The sequence below is a fragment of the Grammomys surdaster genome, unplaced genomic scaffold, assembly GCF_004785775.1.
Source record: "Grammomys surdaster isolate TR1022 unplaced genomic scaffold, NIH_TR_1.0 126048, whole genome shotgun sequence".
NCBI lineage: Eukaryota > Metazoa > Chordata > Mammalia > Rodentia > Muridae > Grammomys > Grammomys surdaster.
The window spans coordinates 1,223,893-1,242,565 of NW_021620860.1; the positions used below are offsets into that span (position 1 = coordinate 1,223,893).

At 44.7% G+C, this 18,673-nt stretch overlaps 1 protein-coding gene across 1 annotated transcript in view; it reads left to right on the forward strand.

Moving 5' to 3' along the window:
• Positions 1-18,673, forward strand: part of Ikzf3 (IKAROS family zinc finger 3) — an 88,319-nt gene that overhangs the window by 47,765 nt on the left and 21,881 nt on the right. The window contains exons 4-6 of the mRNA XM_028755194.1: positions 9,709-9,966; positions 11,432-11,599; positions 14,833-14,949. Of these exons, the coding sequence (XP_028611027.1) occupies positions 9,709-9,966; positions 11,432-11,599; positions 14,833-14,949 (543 nt within the window). The remainder of the gene's footprint in view (positions 1-9,708; positions 9,967-11,431; positions 11,600-14,832; positions 14,950-18,673) is intronic.

Sequence of the window (18,673 nt, forward strand, 5' to 3'; positions counted from 1 at the left end):
AAGAAAGAAAGAAAGAAAGAAAGAAAGAAAGAAAGAAAGGAAGAAAGGAAGGAAGAAAGAAAAGGAAGGAAGAAGGAAGGAAGGGAGAAAAGAAAGAAAGAAAGAAAGAAAGAAAGAAAGAAAGAAAGAAAGAAAGAGAGAGAGAGAGAGAAAGAAAGAGAGAGAGAAGCCAATTTCAGCGTTCAGGAGGCAGAGGCAGGTAGAGCTCTGTGAGTTTGAGGCTAGCCTGGGCTACATAGTGAATTCCAGGACAGCCAGAGCTACAGAGTGAGATCTTGTCTCAAAAAAGAGGGAAGGATCCCCTGGAACTGGAGTATTAGATGGTTGAGAGACACCATGTGGATGTTGGGGATGGAACCTGGGTCCTCTACAAGAGCAGCAAGTGCTCTAACCATTGAGCCCTCTTACCAGCCTGTATTTTCATTCATTTTTTTTAATGTATAGCAGTTACTGATCAGAATTACATATGCCAGACAAAATATAGATTAAAACAATAGGTAAAAGAAATCTCAGCAGAGTTCCTTATTATTTTATGTATATGACTGTTTTGCCTGTATGTGTGTGTGTGTGTGTATATATATATATATATATATATATATATATATATATATATATGCACCATTTTCGTGCCTGGTGCCCTCAGAGGCCAGAAAAAAAGCATTGGGTCCCCTGGAACTTAAGTTACAGAAGGTTGTGAACCACGATGTGGGTGCTGGGAAGCAAACCTAGGTGCTCTGTAAAAGCAACAGGAGCTCTTAAGGGCTGAGCCAGATGAAGATGGTCTTTGGGATGGGCAGAACCAAAGAATGCTTCGTGGTTCAGGAGAAACCTTCATACGCTGGTTGGTTCTTCAGTACTTTTGTTTTTTTCAATGAAGGGCCCTGTCTGGTCCCATGACATTTAAAAAGCTTAGCTAAGTCAGGTTGCTGAAACCTCACCTACCCTGGGTACAGAGTATTCCAATCTTCTCTTATAAGTGAAAAGCCAAGAAATGTACTGAAACTATTGAAGAAAATCATTGTTACTATTATGTGAATGAACTGCCTCCATGGTCAGCTAATAAGGCACAGACTGACGTCCTTGGTTTAGTTACAGGGGCGGGGGGGGGCTCTTTTGTAACTGCTAACTTTGGGGGAGTGCACTAATTCTCTTGCAATTAAAGTGGCATGGTTTACCCATTACGTGTGTAGGTTCTTTACAGAGAAATTTGAAAGGCCAAGGAGAACTTGTTTTAATGAGCACCTAAACCAGGCAAATATCACCCGAGAGTATTTGCTTGCTCTTCCGTGCTCTTGAGATAGAAGCATCTCATCCCTTCGGGATTGGTTCACTTTTCCCAGGTTTTCTTGACTTTAAAATAGGCATTTTAAAAGTTAACAGTTGTCTGCCGTCTTGTCTTTAAAGGCAAGAAAAGAGAAACCATAACAGAGCCTGCTAACCACTGAGCAGGAGTTTAACATGCACTGAGACTTTAGGTTTTAGTAGCTAAATACCCAAACCCTGTCACATTCTAGTTCTCAAACGATCAGAGTTTCTCTTTTCTCTTGAATTCCTTCATACATAAAATGGTGGACTAGAAAATGAAAAGGACTGTCATTTCAGTGTTTTCATTCTGGATACAAAGAGGACATCATGAGAAAGAGGTGCAGACATTAAGTTTATGTGGGATCTCTCAGTTCTAGTTGCCCGTGTGTGTGGACAGGACACCTACGGAACCTGTGTGTGGACAAGACACCTTCGGAACCTGTCTCCTGGTTTGCTCTTTCCCCGTCGGGCTTCTAAATCCTATTAACAGCTGTCAAAACCTGGTAAACTATTTAGGTGCTTTCACAATTTGTTTAATTGGATAGTTAGAAAATGGCATGCTAGAAAATCCCCCCTCCTTTCTTTTAGCCTGGCTGAACATCTGTAGCATTAGGGTCTCATTATCTCTGAATTGGCATAGCAAGTCAGTGCGTCATTAAAATGCCACATTAAGATGATTAAGCGTCTTTGTTATCCAGTTGACTTTTGCATGTGCTGAGGATTTCATGGTTATGACCCTCCATCCTTGTAAAACACTTGAACAACATCATCCCTTTCTGTCTTCCCGGTCCAATAGCCTCTGTGTATTGTCCCTTCTGGCCACATTGCTGGCAAGCTGATGGCTATTCTTTCAACCCTGGCCTTCTTGTTGGATTTTGAATCTCATGGTCCAGAGTGGAAATTCAGCACCTCCTGTTAATACAAGGATGTTCCTTCAAGCACCGTGCCACCCAAGGAACCCAAGTTGCCTGTTCTGTGTGTCTTTGATGGGGTCTGTTCTCCAGCAGAGCATTTTATGTGCCTGTAAAAACAAACGGAGGCACAGTTGGCTGAGGCTGCTATCGCCCCTGAAGGATTTAGGGGCTGGATCCTTTCCAGGACCCATTGTTTTTGCAGTGTCTCAGGTGAAACCAAAAATGTCTACTCCAGAAGCTCGAGCCTTTCAAGTGATAAGCATCACCCCAGGAAGTGAAACCATGTGCGTCCGCCCCAGTGAGCCAAACCTTTGTTCTCCTCAGCCTACAAAATTCTCTCTAGGGGGTGTGTGTGTTAGTGTGTACCATCTTCCTAAGCGGCCTCCAGAACACAGACAGCGATGGGAACAATTGTCCCCCAGAGCAGCTCCTTCAGAAAGTTTAGTTTAATCTAATTTCCTATGGGTTAGATTCAATTTAGACATCTTTTCCTCCCTCTGGGAATGTAAAGCAATTACTTTTATCAGCAATTTGTGGTTTGCTGTGTTCTTTTCTCCCCAAGTTCAATTACATGAAATTTACTTAGGAAGCCTTTAATATTTTTTTTATTATGAAATAGATCATACGTACAAAAAGGCAGATTATAATTAAACTTACATTTTAAAGAATACTAATAAAGGAGCATCTAGAGACCCATCACCCGACTTAAGAAATAAATCTTGCTAGTGCCTAAGAAGCTTCTTGGTGCTGTTTGAAGAGTCAATTCAAATTGCTTGAGAAACCTGATCTAATTACAATAAGGTTAGAATTTACAAAACCAAGTGTGAGAATGCAAACAGTTCCTTCACTTTACAAAAGACTTCAGACTTTGCCTGGGAATCTAACTCAGTAAGTAAACCACCTCCTGCTTAATTGTACCAAGCCCTCAATTCCTAACACCCACAGGGTTGGCTCTCCAGAGCCTATGTGTACACCAGGGGCAGTAGCAGTTGTCTTTAAACCTTCTTCAAATGATGGAGGCCCATCATTTGTAGATCAAGGTGAGACTCCTAAAATATCCAGGTTTTGTTTTATTTTATTCTTAGTGGGAACTGGGGAGGTAAGGGGCACACAGGCTATAGTGTGTCTTGTGAGGTCAGAGGACGACTCGTAAGGGTCAGATCCACTCAGGGTTCCAGGAATCAAACTCAGATCATGAAGCTTGCATAGCAAATGCATTTACCCACTGCACTGTCTCATTGGTTCCACAATTTCTGTTTTAAAAAACATGCAATCATGCCAGGCTTGGCGGCACACGCCTTTAAGCCCAGAGCTCGGGAGGCAGAGACAGGTACAGCTCTATGAGTTAGAGGCCAGCCTGGTTTAGAAAGAGAGTTCCAGGACAACCAGAGCTATTATACAGAGAAAGCATATCTTGGAAAACAAATAAGCAAGCACATGCAGCCTCTGGTCTTCTGAGGTCTTTTTGTTTTGTTACTGTTTTTCCTGTGTTTGCTTGTTTTTGGATTTGGTCCAAGGTCTCACTGTGTAGTCCCAGTTGGCCATGAGTTTACCATCCTTCTGTTTCCACATTCAGAGTACAGGGATTACTGACCTGTAGCACCATTCCTGGCTTTGGGGGACTGGAGACATGGTTCAATGGTTAAGAGACTGGACTACCCTTCCAGAGGACCTAGGTTTGATTCCCAGCACCCACATAGTGTCTCACAACTATTTGTAACTCCAGTTCCAGGAAACCCTCTTCTGGCCTCTGCAGGCACCAGGCATGCAAGTAATACACAGATACATGTGCATATGAAACACCCATACGTGTGATATAAAATAATTTGTCTTTTATTTTGTTGTTGTTGCTGTTGAGACAGTGTTTCTCTAACCATGGTCTATCCTGGAACTTACTATGTAGACCAGGCTGACCTCAAACTCACAGAGATTGAGCTGCCTAATGAAAGGCATATGCTACCATACTCAGCTACAAGAGAAAATAATTTTTAAAAATTAAAAAGGAGTATGTTTTGCTGTTAGATTTGGTTGTTATTGTTGGACACGGAGTCTCGTTGTACTGCCCACAGTATTCTCAGGCCCATGAGCTCCTGTGGGCCTTCCACCTTAGTCTCTGAGCAGCCTGCACACCAGATGTGTACTGTTAAGCCCAGCTCCTCAACTCTTTAAAATGAAAAAAAAAAAGTGGGTGTGTGTGTGTGTGTGCGCGCGCGTGCTCACAGAACTATTTGTGTGAGTACAGGTGCCCACAGAGGCCAGAAGAAAGTATTGGATACCCTGTGGCTGGAGTTACAGGTGGTTGTGAGTTGCCCAGTGTGGGCACTGGAGACAGAACTAAGGTCTTCAGCAAGAGCCGTGTGTGCTTTTATCCCTGACACCCTTCTCTAGGGCAGCCCACCTCTAGATAGACACTGGCAAAGCAGTGTCATAGAGAATGCCTAGAGTTACGCACACATACACACACACACACACACACACACACACACACACAGAGAGAGAGAGAGAGAGAGAGAGAGAGAGAGAGAGAGAGAGAGAGAGAGAGAGATTGATTGTGTCTACTAGCTGAGGGCTGTGGTTTCTGCCCTCAGCTGGCTTAATAGCTGTAGGGAATAAGAGAGAGTTTATAAGTAGCCTAGAGGAAGAAAGAACGGGCTATTTCCCAGCTGAGGGAGTCCAGGAAGACACAGAGGGGGAATATTGGCGTATTAATTTTGCTTTAGAAGATACATAAGATTCAGGCTTGTGGCAATGTAGGGGAGACCGTATAGTCAATGGAAATAATGTGACCAGCCCAAGGACACATCGGTCTTTAGATGGATGTGGAGATCTCAGTGCTAAGAGCCAATGTCCCAAGGATAAGCTTGACCCAGGGCTCAAAAAGCCCTTTTAGTTTTGCTTCTGCATTTTGACTTTATTTTGTTGGCTGTGGAGACTATTCCAGAGTTTTGGCAGAGCTGTGACATGAGCCACACTTTAGTTTTAGGACAAACCATAGTACATAGCACAAGCCGGAAGTGTCCACAGCATGAAGGCTCCAGACAGGAGGAGAGGACATGGGTCCTTGGTGTGACGGGTGTGGAAGGCGGTGAGCGAGCACCCCTGAATGTGTGGCCCAACCAAGAAAGACAGAAGATGACTGTGGGGCTTACCTTGAGTAAAGGGAAAGAAATACTTTGACTTTAGAGGATTTGGAGAGAGGATTGGAGAGGAGGAAAGAAAGCATAGCATCTGGAACTGTATACATCTGGGAATTAATCACATAAGGCCTTGGTTGGAGCCTTAAGAATGGATGGAATTGTGGTAGAGAAGTATTCATGGGGGAACAGAGGGTTAGCCACAGAAATTAGGAGGTAAGTATGGAAAGAAACAATCAGAAAAGAGGGACCATGCCATTGAAGAAACAGGAGCCCAGAAAGAGGAACAAAAGACAGTGGCCTGTGTTCAAGGGTAGGAAGAGTTCCAGGGAATGACAAGCAAGAACGCATTGTGTTTACACACTAGTAGATTGTTACCTGGGACAGAGTCAATTGCAGATGCCAGATTCCAGGGACTTTTGAGGAGCTAGAGACAGTAGGTGTAAATCCAACTCGAAAGCGATTAGGATAGAGGATGAGCTTAGGTTTTTTGTGATGCAATGCTCACCTAGACTGCAGAGAACACGGAAAAAGGATATTGCCCCTAGACAGTCTGAAGCCTGAAGGACTGAGTAGGTGTGGAGTCTCTGTATTGCAGTTTCCAGAGTTGGAGACCGGAAGAGGAGAGTGCCCCTCTTGGGAACAAATCTTAGGAACAAATCGGTTTGTAGTTAAAGATTACTAGTTTGATCGTGGGCATATTTGTCAGTCTTTCCTACGGCATTAGTAGATTGCCTGTGTTTCTTTGGCGCCAACAAAATCTTCCTCCCAAAGTATGGAATGAATCTCTTCATTAGGGATCCAGTGGCCTTGCTGGTTTGGGATCAGTGCCCCGTGTTTGGAGGCTGGGGGCCCAATAGTCTCTCAGGAATCCCATCTGTACCTTTGTGTCTCTTGGTTTTTGAGTCTGCACCTCTGGTTTGCCTTTCCAAGATAGACCATAAAGTTGCTGAACCCCAGTAACTTTATTAGATAAATTGCACTGTAGCCCTGGCTCTCCTGGAACTCACTCTGTACCCCAGGCTGGACTTGAACTCAAAGATCCACCTGCCTCTGCCTCCCAAGTGCTGGGACTAAAGGTGTGCACCACCACAGGGTGTTCACATTTTCTAACCAAAATGGAAAGGATTCTTTTCTTCTGGCTCTTTCAATTTGCTGGTCTTTGGTTCTCGGTAGAAGACGTTTTCCATTGAGGTTCTTTTAAACGCCTACATGCAAACTGAAGTGCACTGAAGCTTTGATGGGGTGTCACCCACAGCTGGAGCAACAGAGGCAAAGAGGGAGACACCAGCCTTAGGTTCACACTTCTCTTAAATGGTGAAAAAAGAAAAACACCATTCAAGGAACATTCAAGGAAATAGATTCCATAAGAAAGCAGGCAAGATCCAGGAAAGAAGAAGGGAGGGAGGGAGGGAGGGAGGGAGGGAGGGAGGGAGGGAGGGAAGGAGGGAGGGAGGGACAGAGAGAGAGAGAAAGGAAGGAAGAAAGAAAGGATGGAAGGAAGGAAGAAAGAAACAAAGAAAGAAACAAAGCAAGCAAGCTAGTTAATCTCTTTTCCTGTAAGACACAGAAATCAATTCCTCTCTAACCAAGATGCATCAGAAGGCAACGTGGCTGATGTTGAACTTACTAGGCAGCCGTCCATCGCTGCAGTCAAGGGGCTGTGAATCACGACCTGTGGCGAGCAGTGAAACAGTGTTGCCCTGTGACGAGCAGTGAAACAGCGTTGCCCTGCCTATGGTGGTTAGGCCTTGTCTTGCTCTATTAAGCAAACACAGTTAATAGAGATGAAAGGTAACCCTGATAGAACTGAAAATTGAAACCAGGGTGGAAGGCAGCGAGCCCCCCACCCCCCACCCCCCTGCAGCTGCTCTGGTACTTCCTCCTGTGCTAGCAGGATCAACACTTCTGATATGTTTTGGAAGAGATGTAGTTTTTTAAAAATATCGTGGGTTTTTTTTTCACAGTGTTTTGGGTTTTTACATCTACCCCAGTAAGAGAAGGGTGTGGAAGAGAGTTGTTAAACAGACACTTAGACTTTTCTGTGTGGGAGTATGGCGTCCAACCCAACCACCTGGTAGTTTAAGTTTAGCATTTATTTATTTATTTATTTATTTATTTATTTAATGTGTATGAATGTTTTGATTGATAGCATGTTTGTAAGCACCTGTGTTCCTGTGAAAGCTAAAAACGGGCTTCAGCTCCCTTGGAGCTGGTGTTGTGGGTGGGGTGAGCCACCATGTAGGTGCTGAGAACCAAACCCAGGTCCTCTGCAAGAGCAGCACGCTTTCGTAACCGCTGAGGTATCTCTCCATCCCCAGCATAGCGTCCTCGTCACACCCGTGCCAGGAATCTGCTGAGGAAAATTAGGAAAATGGCTGACTCATGTCTGCTTCCACATTTCCTGTCTGAGATGGATGGGGGGCAGGAAGGGTTGGATTAACCAATCTCTAAATTCTCTTTTGCTCTAAATTCCATTGATTTGTATTCCTTCATAGAAAATTAAAGCCTCCACTGTTTAAACACACAGCGCTTGAAAGAGTAAGCACCTACACAGCCAACTTTCCATATGAAAGCGCCTTATATGCTGGTCTCCTGAGGCGACTAGAGTTTTGTTTGTTTGTTTTGAGGGGGATAATATATAAACTTGCCTTCTCCATCTCTTCTGTTGTTGTTTGATTTTATTTTCTGAGACAGGATCTCATTCTGTAGCCCACACTGGTCTGAAACTCACTGTATAGAGCAGGCTGGCCTCATATTCACAGAGATCTATCTGCCTCCTTGGCCTCCAGAGTCCTGGCACTGAAGGAGCATGCCACCATGACCAGCCAGCCTTCTCCATGTCTTATGTCCTTCCAGTTGGCAAAGTGTTTGCCACACACACATGAAGACCTGAGTTTGATCTCTAGCACCCAAATAAAGCAGCAGGCATGATGGCAGGCACTTGTAATCCCAGCACGGAGGAGGTGGAGACAAGAGGCTCCCTGGTGTTCATTGGCTGGCCAGACAGCTTGGGAGGATCACTGAACCTCAGGTCCCAGTGAGAGTCAGACCCTGACCCAAAAAACAAGGTGAACAGCTCTTGAGGAGTGACATCTGAATTGATTTACACACACACACACACACACACACACACACACACAATGTAGCATGATAGAAGAGATCACCAAGGAAGTAGAATGTTGCTTACATTTTGTGTTCTGTTCCCCCTGAGTGTCCCCACCTGCAAAGAATGCTCAACACTGCAACAGCCCTTTAAAGAACAGTGTTTAGGGCTGGTGAGATGGCTCAGTGGTTAAGAGCACTGACTGCTCTCTCAGAGGTCCTGAGTTCAACTCCCAGCAACCACATGGCGGCTCATAACCATCTGTAATGGGATCTGATGCCCTCTTCTGGTGTGTCTGAAGAACAGTGTTTAGTCATCCAACATACTTAGGTCAGGTGAGTCCCTCCTCTCAAGTCTAGCCCTATTTAATCTAGGGTCTTGAGTTTAGCCTTACTTAGGTTAGGTCTAGATGTCTCAGATCAATTAGAAGCGGGTCCTCGGGTTGAGTAAAGCGTCACTTCCTTTGTCTGTCTCAACACTGTTCAGCACCAGCTTTCCTCCACTTTCAATGACTTCTATGTCTTTTCCAAGACAGAGATAAGAGAATCTCCCCACAGCTCATGCATAAGGATCAAGGCAAAGCCTGGCTTCAACTCAGGAAAAAACAAAAGGCTTCAAATCTTCAACTCTCAGTATTCGTGGTCTGCATGAAGACCTTTGTAGCATCAACATGATAGATTCATCTTGAAACCAAAGGCCAGAGCCCACTGCCTTTTTAACTGTGGCCACCAAAAAAAGATCCGAGAACCCTTTTTCTCTCCAAGGATGAGGGACTGGTTGTTCAGAATGTTTAATTTATGGTCTCTTTGTATGGTCACACCTAAAACTTGTCTCTAATCTTCTGGACAGCCTAGGATTCTGCCATTTTATGTGTGTATGTTGGGAGGTGTGTGTGTGTATGTGTGTGTGTGCGTGTGTGTGTGTACATGTGCTCAGATGTGCATGTGTTTACACTTGTGTGTCCAAGTGTGTGCATTTATGTATGCATGTGCATACATTTGTGTGTGCTTGTGTGTGCATGTGTATGTGCTTTTGTAAATGTGTACATGTCTTTAGGCTGCTCTAACTGTGGTTCTGAATTCAGACAGTGAATGGTCACCCTCACACACAGCGCTCCCCTGTTTTGATTGTATGCAGCATTCCATGAGCTTCCTCCGTCCTTAATTGTCAGTTGTGGGTCTCTTTTCTGAGCCACTTCTCAACTTCAAATACAGTCATCGTCCATTTCTTGCACTTCTGTCCCCTGTAGAAGATTCGATAAAAGTGAAAGACGAATACAGCGACAGGGATGAGAACATTCTGAAGCCGGAGCCCATGGGAGACTCGGAAGAGAGTGAAATGCCTTACAGCTATGCAAGAGAATACAGCGACTATGAAAACATTAAGCTAGAGAGACACACGTCGTACGACAGCAGCAGACCGAGCGGCGGGAAGATGAACTGCGACGTGTGTGGATTATCCTGCATCAGCTTCAACGTCTTGATGGTTCATAAGCGAAGCCATACCGGTAAACAGTCTTCTCCGTCTGTTCTCAAAACCGTCCCCATGCAGCCCTGTGAGGAGCGAAGTGGCGGAATGTGGGTCTTTCTTTAGATTCCTCCATTGCTGTCTGCTATAATGTTGATGCCTCTCTTTGCATTGGCAGTTCACCCAGTGGCTCCTGTTAGTGCTTCACTATGCATTTGGCAAATACTGTGGATGAAAGGAGAGGAGCGAAGGCCTTGAGAAAGGGCACACACCTTTAAACCCGGCGTGCAGGCGTCAGAGGCAAGCCATCTCTGAGTAAGAGGCTAGCTTGATCTGCATAGTGAGTTCCAGGACAGCCAGGGCTACATTGCAAGACTCTAGAGAGACAGACAGACAGACAGAGACACAGAGACACAGAGATAGAGACAGAGAGCTAGAGAAACAGAGGGACAGGGAGAGATAGACATACACTCAGAGACACAGAGAGAGGGACAGAGAGCTAGAGAGAAACAGAGAGACAGGGAGAGATAGAGAGACACAGAGAGACAGAGACAGGGAGAGGCAGAGAAAGATTGAGAATAGCCATCTAGTTTAGCCAAATGGTTCTGCTCAGTCAGTGAGCAGGAGCTGAACTGTATGCTTTGCTTCTGAGAAGTCTTCCAAGTGTTTTCACAAGGCACATCTAAAAACGCAGGCCCTCTTACTATGGATAAAATGATATGAGTTTAATTTTCAGCCTTAAAGACATCTTTGTATGGTAAGCAAGGATCCATAGGAAAGCCCATGAACTAATCACACTGAGTCTCACACTGAGTCAGTAGCTTCCAGATGATGCAGAGACTCTAAAACGGCCGGCTGGTGCCTTGACACCTTGTTACACATCTTGCATCTAAGCGTGCTTCAGTGACTCAGTCCGCATACTCAGGAGGTTGCAGCAGGAGGACCTTCATGAGTTCCATGCCATCCTAGACTACAGGAAAAAAAAAAACTGTCAAAAAAAAAAAAAAAGTAAAAACCACCAAACAAAACAAAGGCTTTGATCCCAGCACCAGCACACGGAGACAGAGGCAGGCAGATCTCTGTGAGTTTGGGGCTAACCTGGTCTATATAGTGAGTTCCAAGCCAGGGCTACATAGTGAGGCCTGGTCTCCAAAGTATGAAAATGAAGGCTTGAATCTGTGAGTCTTTTTTTCAAAGGCAACTTCATTCAGAGGCCAAGAACTGGAGAAACCTCTAGAAAGTTCCTGAAGCTGTTTGTGTTCCTTGGCACTGACTCAGAGCAAGGTGGCAACTGCTCTCAGAAGAGTTGGTCTGAGTGGGAGTGTTCATTCTTCAAGGAGGAAGCTCCCACAAGTCTCTTTATCAGAAGAATGAAGCTCCCAAGTGATCTGTGTCACTGTGGGGAGAGGTGCCCAGGGATGGGCTTTTACCCTAGGCTTCTAATCTGTGCACCCGCCTTCCACTTACCTTGTGATCAGCGATCTCCTTTCTCGTCCTTTCTGAAGGTGAACGCCCGTTCCAGTGTAATCAGTGCGGGGCATCTTTTACTCAGAAAGGTAACCTCCTCCGCCACATTAAGCTGCACACGGGGGAGAAACCTTTCAAGTGTCATCTCTGCAACTACGCATGCCAAAGGAGAGACGCGCTCACGGGACACCTTAGGACACATTCTGGTAAGTGAGGGACATGAATATCTCATACCCAGTGACCATGGAAACGAAAGAGTTGAGTGTGGAGGCCTCCATCTGTCACCTCCCCCTCCTCTGAAGGGTTGCATCAGCACAGACCTCTAGGGCTAACTGCACTTCCATTAAGGCATTAATTGCTCTCCGTCTGCCTCACTGGAAACCATTCCCTCACCAGCCTCGTGTCTGGAGAACAGCAGCAGTCAAACAAATTACCACGCCTTTGTCATTTTTTGTGAGAAAAATTGTGGCCATCAGTATTTTTTATGGTAAACTAATTGTTAAGGAATTGTTTTCTTAATTTGCACACACACACACACACACACACAATTTTCCAAGTTTTCATTCAGAAACTACACATGAAAATTATGTACAGTTTGTAAATTATTATAAAATATAAATGGGGATAGTGGGGTTGAAGAGATGACACCGTGGTTAAAAGCACAGATTGCTTTTCCAGAGGGCCAGAATTCCGTGTTGCCATATCTGTTGCCTCATAGCCAACTTCAGCTCCATCTCCAGGGGGTCCAACAGCTCTGGTTACCACAAATGCTTGTTCTCACTGGTATATACTCCAACAATAGACACCACATCATTATAAATTTTAAAAAAAGAAAAGAAAAACTGTAATTCAGATATAAATTGCTATTTGAGGTTCATTTTGGTGGATCTGGGCTAAATTTCTTATTCATTTTGTCTTACTTTTTGACCTAGGAGCTCTACTTTGTAGTCCTGGTTGGACTGGAACTCACTATATAGACCAGGCTAGCCTCAATGTTGTAGTCATCTTCCTGCCTTACCTTCGGGGTGCTATAATCTCAGGCGTGCACCACCCTACTCAGCTTCTGGCTGAATTCCCTCACACACACACACACACACACACACACACACACCCACACACACCCACACACACACACACACACACACACACACACACACATCTCGGCCTGATTATTTTTAAGCTCTACGAGCAGCCTTGAGAATTCTTAAAAAGCCACATGCTGCCTTGATCTTGTCGCTCCTTATTTTGAACAAGCAAGATGACACTTTAAAAAAAAAACCATTTAGAATTTCCCTCTTAGAAAAATAAGGTTAGTCTTATTTTCAAAATCAGGACCTCATGTTCTTGATGTTATCTGTCAAAATTTTAATTTGAGAGAGAAGGAGGTTTGTTTTTATGTCAGGCCATGTTACTGCTTTGACTAAACCCCAGCCCTGTCTCAAAGCTACTCCAATTCAGAGGAAGATTAAACAAGCCAACCTCAGCAAAACCCACGACAGATCATATGTGGCAAAAAGGGTTTCTCTCTCTCTCTCTCTCTCTCTCTCTCTCTCTCTCTCTCTCTCTCTCTCCGTCCCCCCCCCCCACTTTAGCTCATTTGTCAATGTAACAAATTAGCAATGGGTATGATGGGGAAACAAAAAACAAAAATAAGATTTCTCTCCCATTGCCCTCTTTCAAGCGTAAACCCAGCAGGTCTTTTGAGACAGATTCCAGAGCACCCAAGTTGTGCAGAAATGAAACATTTTTCGCCATTGCAAACCTGTGCTTTACTTTGATTTGGGACTTCATAAGGATCCTTTGAGGATGCTTTTACTTCCAAAGTAAGAGGAATTAGAAAATAAAACATTTCGTGACAGAGCCGGTGACTCAGTGGTAGCATCGAGGCCTAGCACACACAAGGCTCCAGGCTTGATCCCTCATAAATCAAAAACAAAAGGGGAAAAACCCATTTCAGTCTCTAAAACACCGACTTTTTTAGGTTATGTTTTATCAGTAGAGCAGAAAAAAATAACCTTGCAAAGAGAGTTGAAAGTATTGCTTTCCTATGGATAAACCTATGGGGAAACTTTTGATTTGTTTTAGAAAATTAGTTGAAGTCATTTTTGCAATTTGTTCTTTCATTTGTTTGTTTCAAGACAGGGTCTCACTTTGTAGACCAGGCTGACCTCGAACCCACAGAGATCTGCCTGCCTCTGCCTCCCTGGTGCTGGGATGTGCCACTATGCCTGGCTATTGCAATTAATTCTTAATTCTATTATTAAAAATATTCCTTATTAATCAGCCGTGTTTTGGCTGTACTCGTTCAAAGCCACTTAATCAGAATGGCCTGCACACTCCAAACATGTGGATGTTAGATGTGTCTCTAGCCTGATCCCAATGCCCACACACCACCTAGTTCCTTGCTTAAAGTTAGACATCACAAAACAGGAAGGATACCTTCCCATTCCGATTAATTTTATGGGAGTGCGCATTTTCTCTGCATGCTTGTGCCTACGGAGGTCAGAAAAGGGCATCCCTGGAGCTGGACTTACTCCAGATGGTGATGAACTGCCAGGTGTGTGCTGGGAATCAGACCCAGATCTTCTCTGAAAGCAACAAGCACTGTAACCACCCAACCGCCCCAGTAGTAAGTACTCTTAACTGCTGAACCCTTGTTCCAGGTCTCAAATAAATTGCTTTGTTTTGGTTTTGAGACAGGGCCTCACTATAGAGACCAGGTTGACATCAAACTCACAAAGAGCCTCCTGTGTCTGCTGGGACTAAAGACGTTGTCACCACATCTGGACGCATTGCGTTTTGTACCACATGACCCATCTTGAAGAACAAATGACCTGGTTTCTGTCTTCCTTCCTTCCTTCCTTCTTCCTTCCTTCCTTCCTTCCTTCCTTCCTTCCTTCCTTCCTTCCTTCCTTTCCTCCTTTTTCTTTCTTTCTTTCTTTCTTTCTTTCTTTCTTTCTTTCTTTCTTTCTCTCTTTCTTTCTTTCTTTCTTTCTTTCTTTCTTTCTTTCTTTCTTCCCCCCTCCTCCTCCTCTTCTTCCTCCTCTTTTTCCTTTAATGCTTAACTCTAGAGCCCCTAGAACTAGGGTTACAGCTGATGTGAACCACCCCACATGGGTGCTGTGAACCAAAGCTCAGACCTCGGGGAGAGCACCCAGTGCTCTTAACCGCTGAACCATCCAGCCTTCAGGACCTGTTTGTGTTAATCAAAAAGACACGAGATTTAACCTGAGGCTAGGCACTAAATAAAACAGCGTTCACTCACTCCAGATCCTTCCATCTGCAGAAGGCCGTCCTTTTCAATATGCTGCTGTGACAGTGGACTGTATGTAGCCTTGTTTCAGCTTAACAGATGTGACAGCAACATAGACTTGGAGGTGTGGGTCTCGCCAGGCCAGCAGTATGGAGGGTCCCTGAGCACCCTATGTCTTCCTTCCAGTGGAGAAGCCCTATAAGTGTGAGTTCTGTGGAAGAAGCTACAAGCAGAGAAGCTCTCTGGAGGAGCACAAGGAACGCTGTCGCGCTTTTCTTCAGAATCCTGACTTGGGAGACGCCGGTGAGTTGCACAGTGCTGGGTCGCCGGACTTGTCTGCTCTCCTAGGTGGTGAAGACCAATTCTAGACAGAACAAAGAAGCAGGGTGGAAAGATCCCGGGTGCTATGGAGGAAAACAGAGTACAGAGTAAGGGTGAGCCAGGGAAGCTGTCAACCACGGAGCAGTTTAATGGACTTAGAGGCATGGCAATGAGCCCCACAGGTCGCTGCGGGGCTAGCACATACAAAGGTCCTGAGGCTCAACTAGAAGAAATGTAAACATAGCCCTGTGTGACTGGAACAGCATGAGTGATGGAACGTGAAGCCAGAGGGGAGAAGGGAAACCAGATCTTATCAGGCCTTGTAGGCTATCGTCAGGACCTTTGAGAGAAACTGAAAACCTTTGAACACGGACAGGTGATGTCACAGGATTTCTCCTTTGAAAGCCATCTTCTCACTTCGTTCATGAAAGTAGATTGTGCTGAGGTCAAGGCTGGATAAATCTGGGGGAATCCAGCTAGGAATCTGTGGCAAGAATTCAAGCCAAAGGAAACTGTCTTGGCATTGACAGGGATGATGGTGTTCCAATTCTGTAAACACATTTCAAAGGTAGAGCCAGGGCAGAGCCAGCAGGATTTCCTAACAGTGTTGGAATGGCAGTATTGGAGCGTGCCACAGCCTGGGGAGTGGTTCGTGAAGAACCGGTTAAAATGTGCAAGAATTTTCTTTACTCAGGGCCTGAAGGCGTTGTCTTTTGTCTGCGCCTGTGACTGACTGTGATGTCTGTGCTTGGCTTTGATGGGTTTCCTGTTTTCTCCAGGGATTTGAAGTGTATGCCTCTTGACCACAGGTTGAAACAATCTTCGTCTCCTCCATGTCCAGGGTGGCTTTATTTCCTTCTCTTCTTCTACTTGCATCAGCCTAAGCCTTTCTTGTATGGCATCTCTGGCAGTCATCCTTCCTTCTATCTGTTTGGCCTTCAACCCAATTCTTCAGTGTGGGCTCGGGATTTGGTTGTTCAGTTATGAGAACCAAGAGCTTGTTTAGTCCGGGGAGCAGTCCTCGTGGGCATTGGTATCTGACAGCTGTAACTGCACTGGAACACTTTGAGTGGCCTGAAGCAGGGTGATTACAGTGTGACAGAGCAAAATGTAGGAGTTAGGAAAAGCAGAGTGCAGCCGGGCGGTGGTGGCGCACGCCTTTAATCCCAGCACTTGGGAGGCAGAGGCAGGTGGATTTCTGAGTTCGAGGCCAGCCTAGTCTACAGAGTGAGTTCCAGGACAGCCTGGTCTACAGAGTGAGTTCCAGGACAGCCAGGACTACACAGAGAAACCCTGTCTCGGAAAAAAAAAAAAATAGCAGAGTGGAAACCCTGAGTGCTCACCCTGTGAAGTGGAGAGAAACTGAGTTTTAGTCAAAGCTCGTTTCCTGATTTAGGCGCCAGGCACCAAAGGCCCTTGGTATATGCTTACCTCCACATCTCATTCCAGTGGCATCACTGGTTTTACCAAGGACTCTTATATCCGTCTTGTTTCTGGAAAGAGCTGCTTGCTCTTTTAATAAAAACAGCTGAAGCTTGGTGTTCCGCCATCTTTGGTGGCGTGCTTAGTAGTGAGTTTAGTGTTTGTCTACAAAAGAAACATCTCACCCTGTGTTCTCGACTTAGAGGTGGGAAGACAAAGACTTGTCAAAATCCACTCACTAACTTAGAAACCACTAGAACTTTAGCTTGCTTATTTAGTTTGTGTGTGTGTGCACTCAATGTGTGTGTACATGTGCAAGCATGCATATGTCTAGCTATAGTTTTTGTTTTAATAGTCCACCTTAGGGTGGAGTTCATACCTATTTGTAGCTGAAAAAGAATCCATGTATGAATTTACCACAGTCTGCTTTTTTATTCATTGATTAATAGATATTGAATTTACTTTCCACTTTGGGGAATAATAAGTTATATTTTTAGTGATCTTATATTATCTGATAGCAAAAGAAATAAAGTAACACATACTGAATAGATACATACACATACTAGTGTGTGTGTGTATGTGTATGCGTGTGAGTGTATGTGCATGTGTATATATGTGTATATATGTGTGAGTGTGTATATGCGTGTATGTCTATATGTATAAATTGTGTGTATATATATGTGTGTATATGTATAAATGTGTGTGTGTGTGTGTGTCCTGATTCTCCTGGAAAGAGGAGGAGGACCAGAAAGTTCTCTTTCACTTTCATACACAATATATTTGTAGTGATTATTTGTAAAGTAACTTTTATTTTGAATCCCCATGCCATTTTAATAATTTGAAGTTTTAAAAGTTACCAAAAGAAGTATTTAGACCGTTCAGAGGTGCTGGACGGTTTGGGAGGGGCCAAGCTGCAGACTGAGCTGATTTGTATTCATAGGGGTGTTGGTTGGATGCATGCAGCATAGTCTCAGCAAAAAAGTAAAGGGCTAGCCAAATCAGCAAGTTTTGATTTGATTTTTGTTTTGGTTTGTTTTGGTTTTTGAGATGTGGCCGGCCTCTCTATGTAAGTCTGGTTGGCCTTGAACCTGCAGAGGCCTTGTAGCCCTGGCTGCCTTGAACCTGCAGAAATCCACCTGCCTATGCTTTCTGGACACTGAGATTAGCTGAGGTGTGCACCACCATGCCTGGCTTTGATATTTTTAAGTTACATAATGGGTAAAGTCGCAGCTTAAGCAAGTATAAATACCACATGCCAGAACTATATGACTGAATCTCTTAGGTCTTAAATAGTGTCCATACTTTTTTTTTCTCTGAGATTCAAATGTGAAGACTTTCTGATCCAATCCAAGCCAACCCCTTATTGATACCATTGGTTTCCCATTTCTATTCCTTCCTGTAACTAGGAGTCCAGTGTGAATACCGTGTTCTATCCCAAGTCTGACCAATGCAGTACAGTTTTTCTACTATCTGCCTCCACCTCTCTCCATGCTGGGATGACAAGCATGTACCACCATGCCCAGTGTGATGTGGTAGTGTGACGTAGCAAAGGAAGCCTCGGCTTTGTGCAGGCTACACAACCAAGCGCGGAGTGTGGCAACAGCACTCGGGTACCCAGGATGCTGAGGCAGGATGATTCTGACTTGGAGGGTAGGAGAGCAAGGCCCCATCTCAAAAGAAAGAGAAGTTAAGTAATCTAACTCTCGGCGGAGTTGTGAGAGGTGAGCTGGGGACAGAGCCGCCCAGCCTGGGAAGCAGACAGATAACGACCTCAGAGCAAAGAGCAGCCTCTGAAAGAATATCAGTGTGAAGCGATGGGACCTCTAGATATCTATGCTTTTATTCAGACACAGCTGGTTCAATTTTGTGTGCGCCCCAGCCTGTGTCAGGACTGTTTGCAAGGACGAGGAAAGCTAAGTGCCTACCCCTGAAGAACTCACGGTCCACTGAGGCAGTGTGCTAACGGAGACACGAGAGGTATTGCAAGTTCAGCCCAAGTCTGTGCAGGTGCCATGGGTGACATCATCACAGTTTCTACCTGATGGAGTCTAGGTGACCAGAAGGAGTGATAGATGACTTCTTCTCCATGTCATCTTGGTCTTCCTGATGTCCATGTGGGCTCATTTCACACAGACTATACTTGTATCCACTTTTTTTGTGTGAGTAATCGTTCGGGCAATAATAAACCTTTTCGTTTGCAGTGCTGAAACTCAAACCAGGGCCTTGTATATTCTAGACAGGCACTCTACCGCTTGTGATAATAACATCTATGAAGTAATTGACT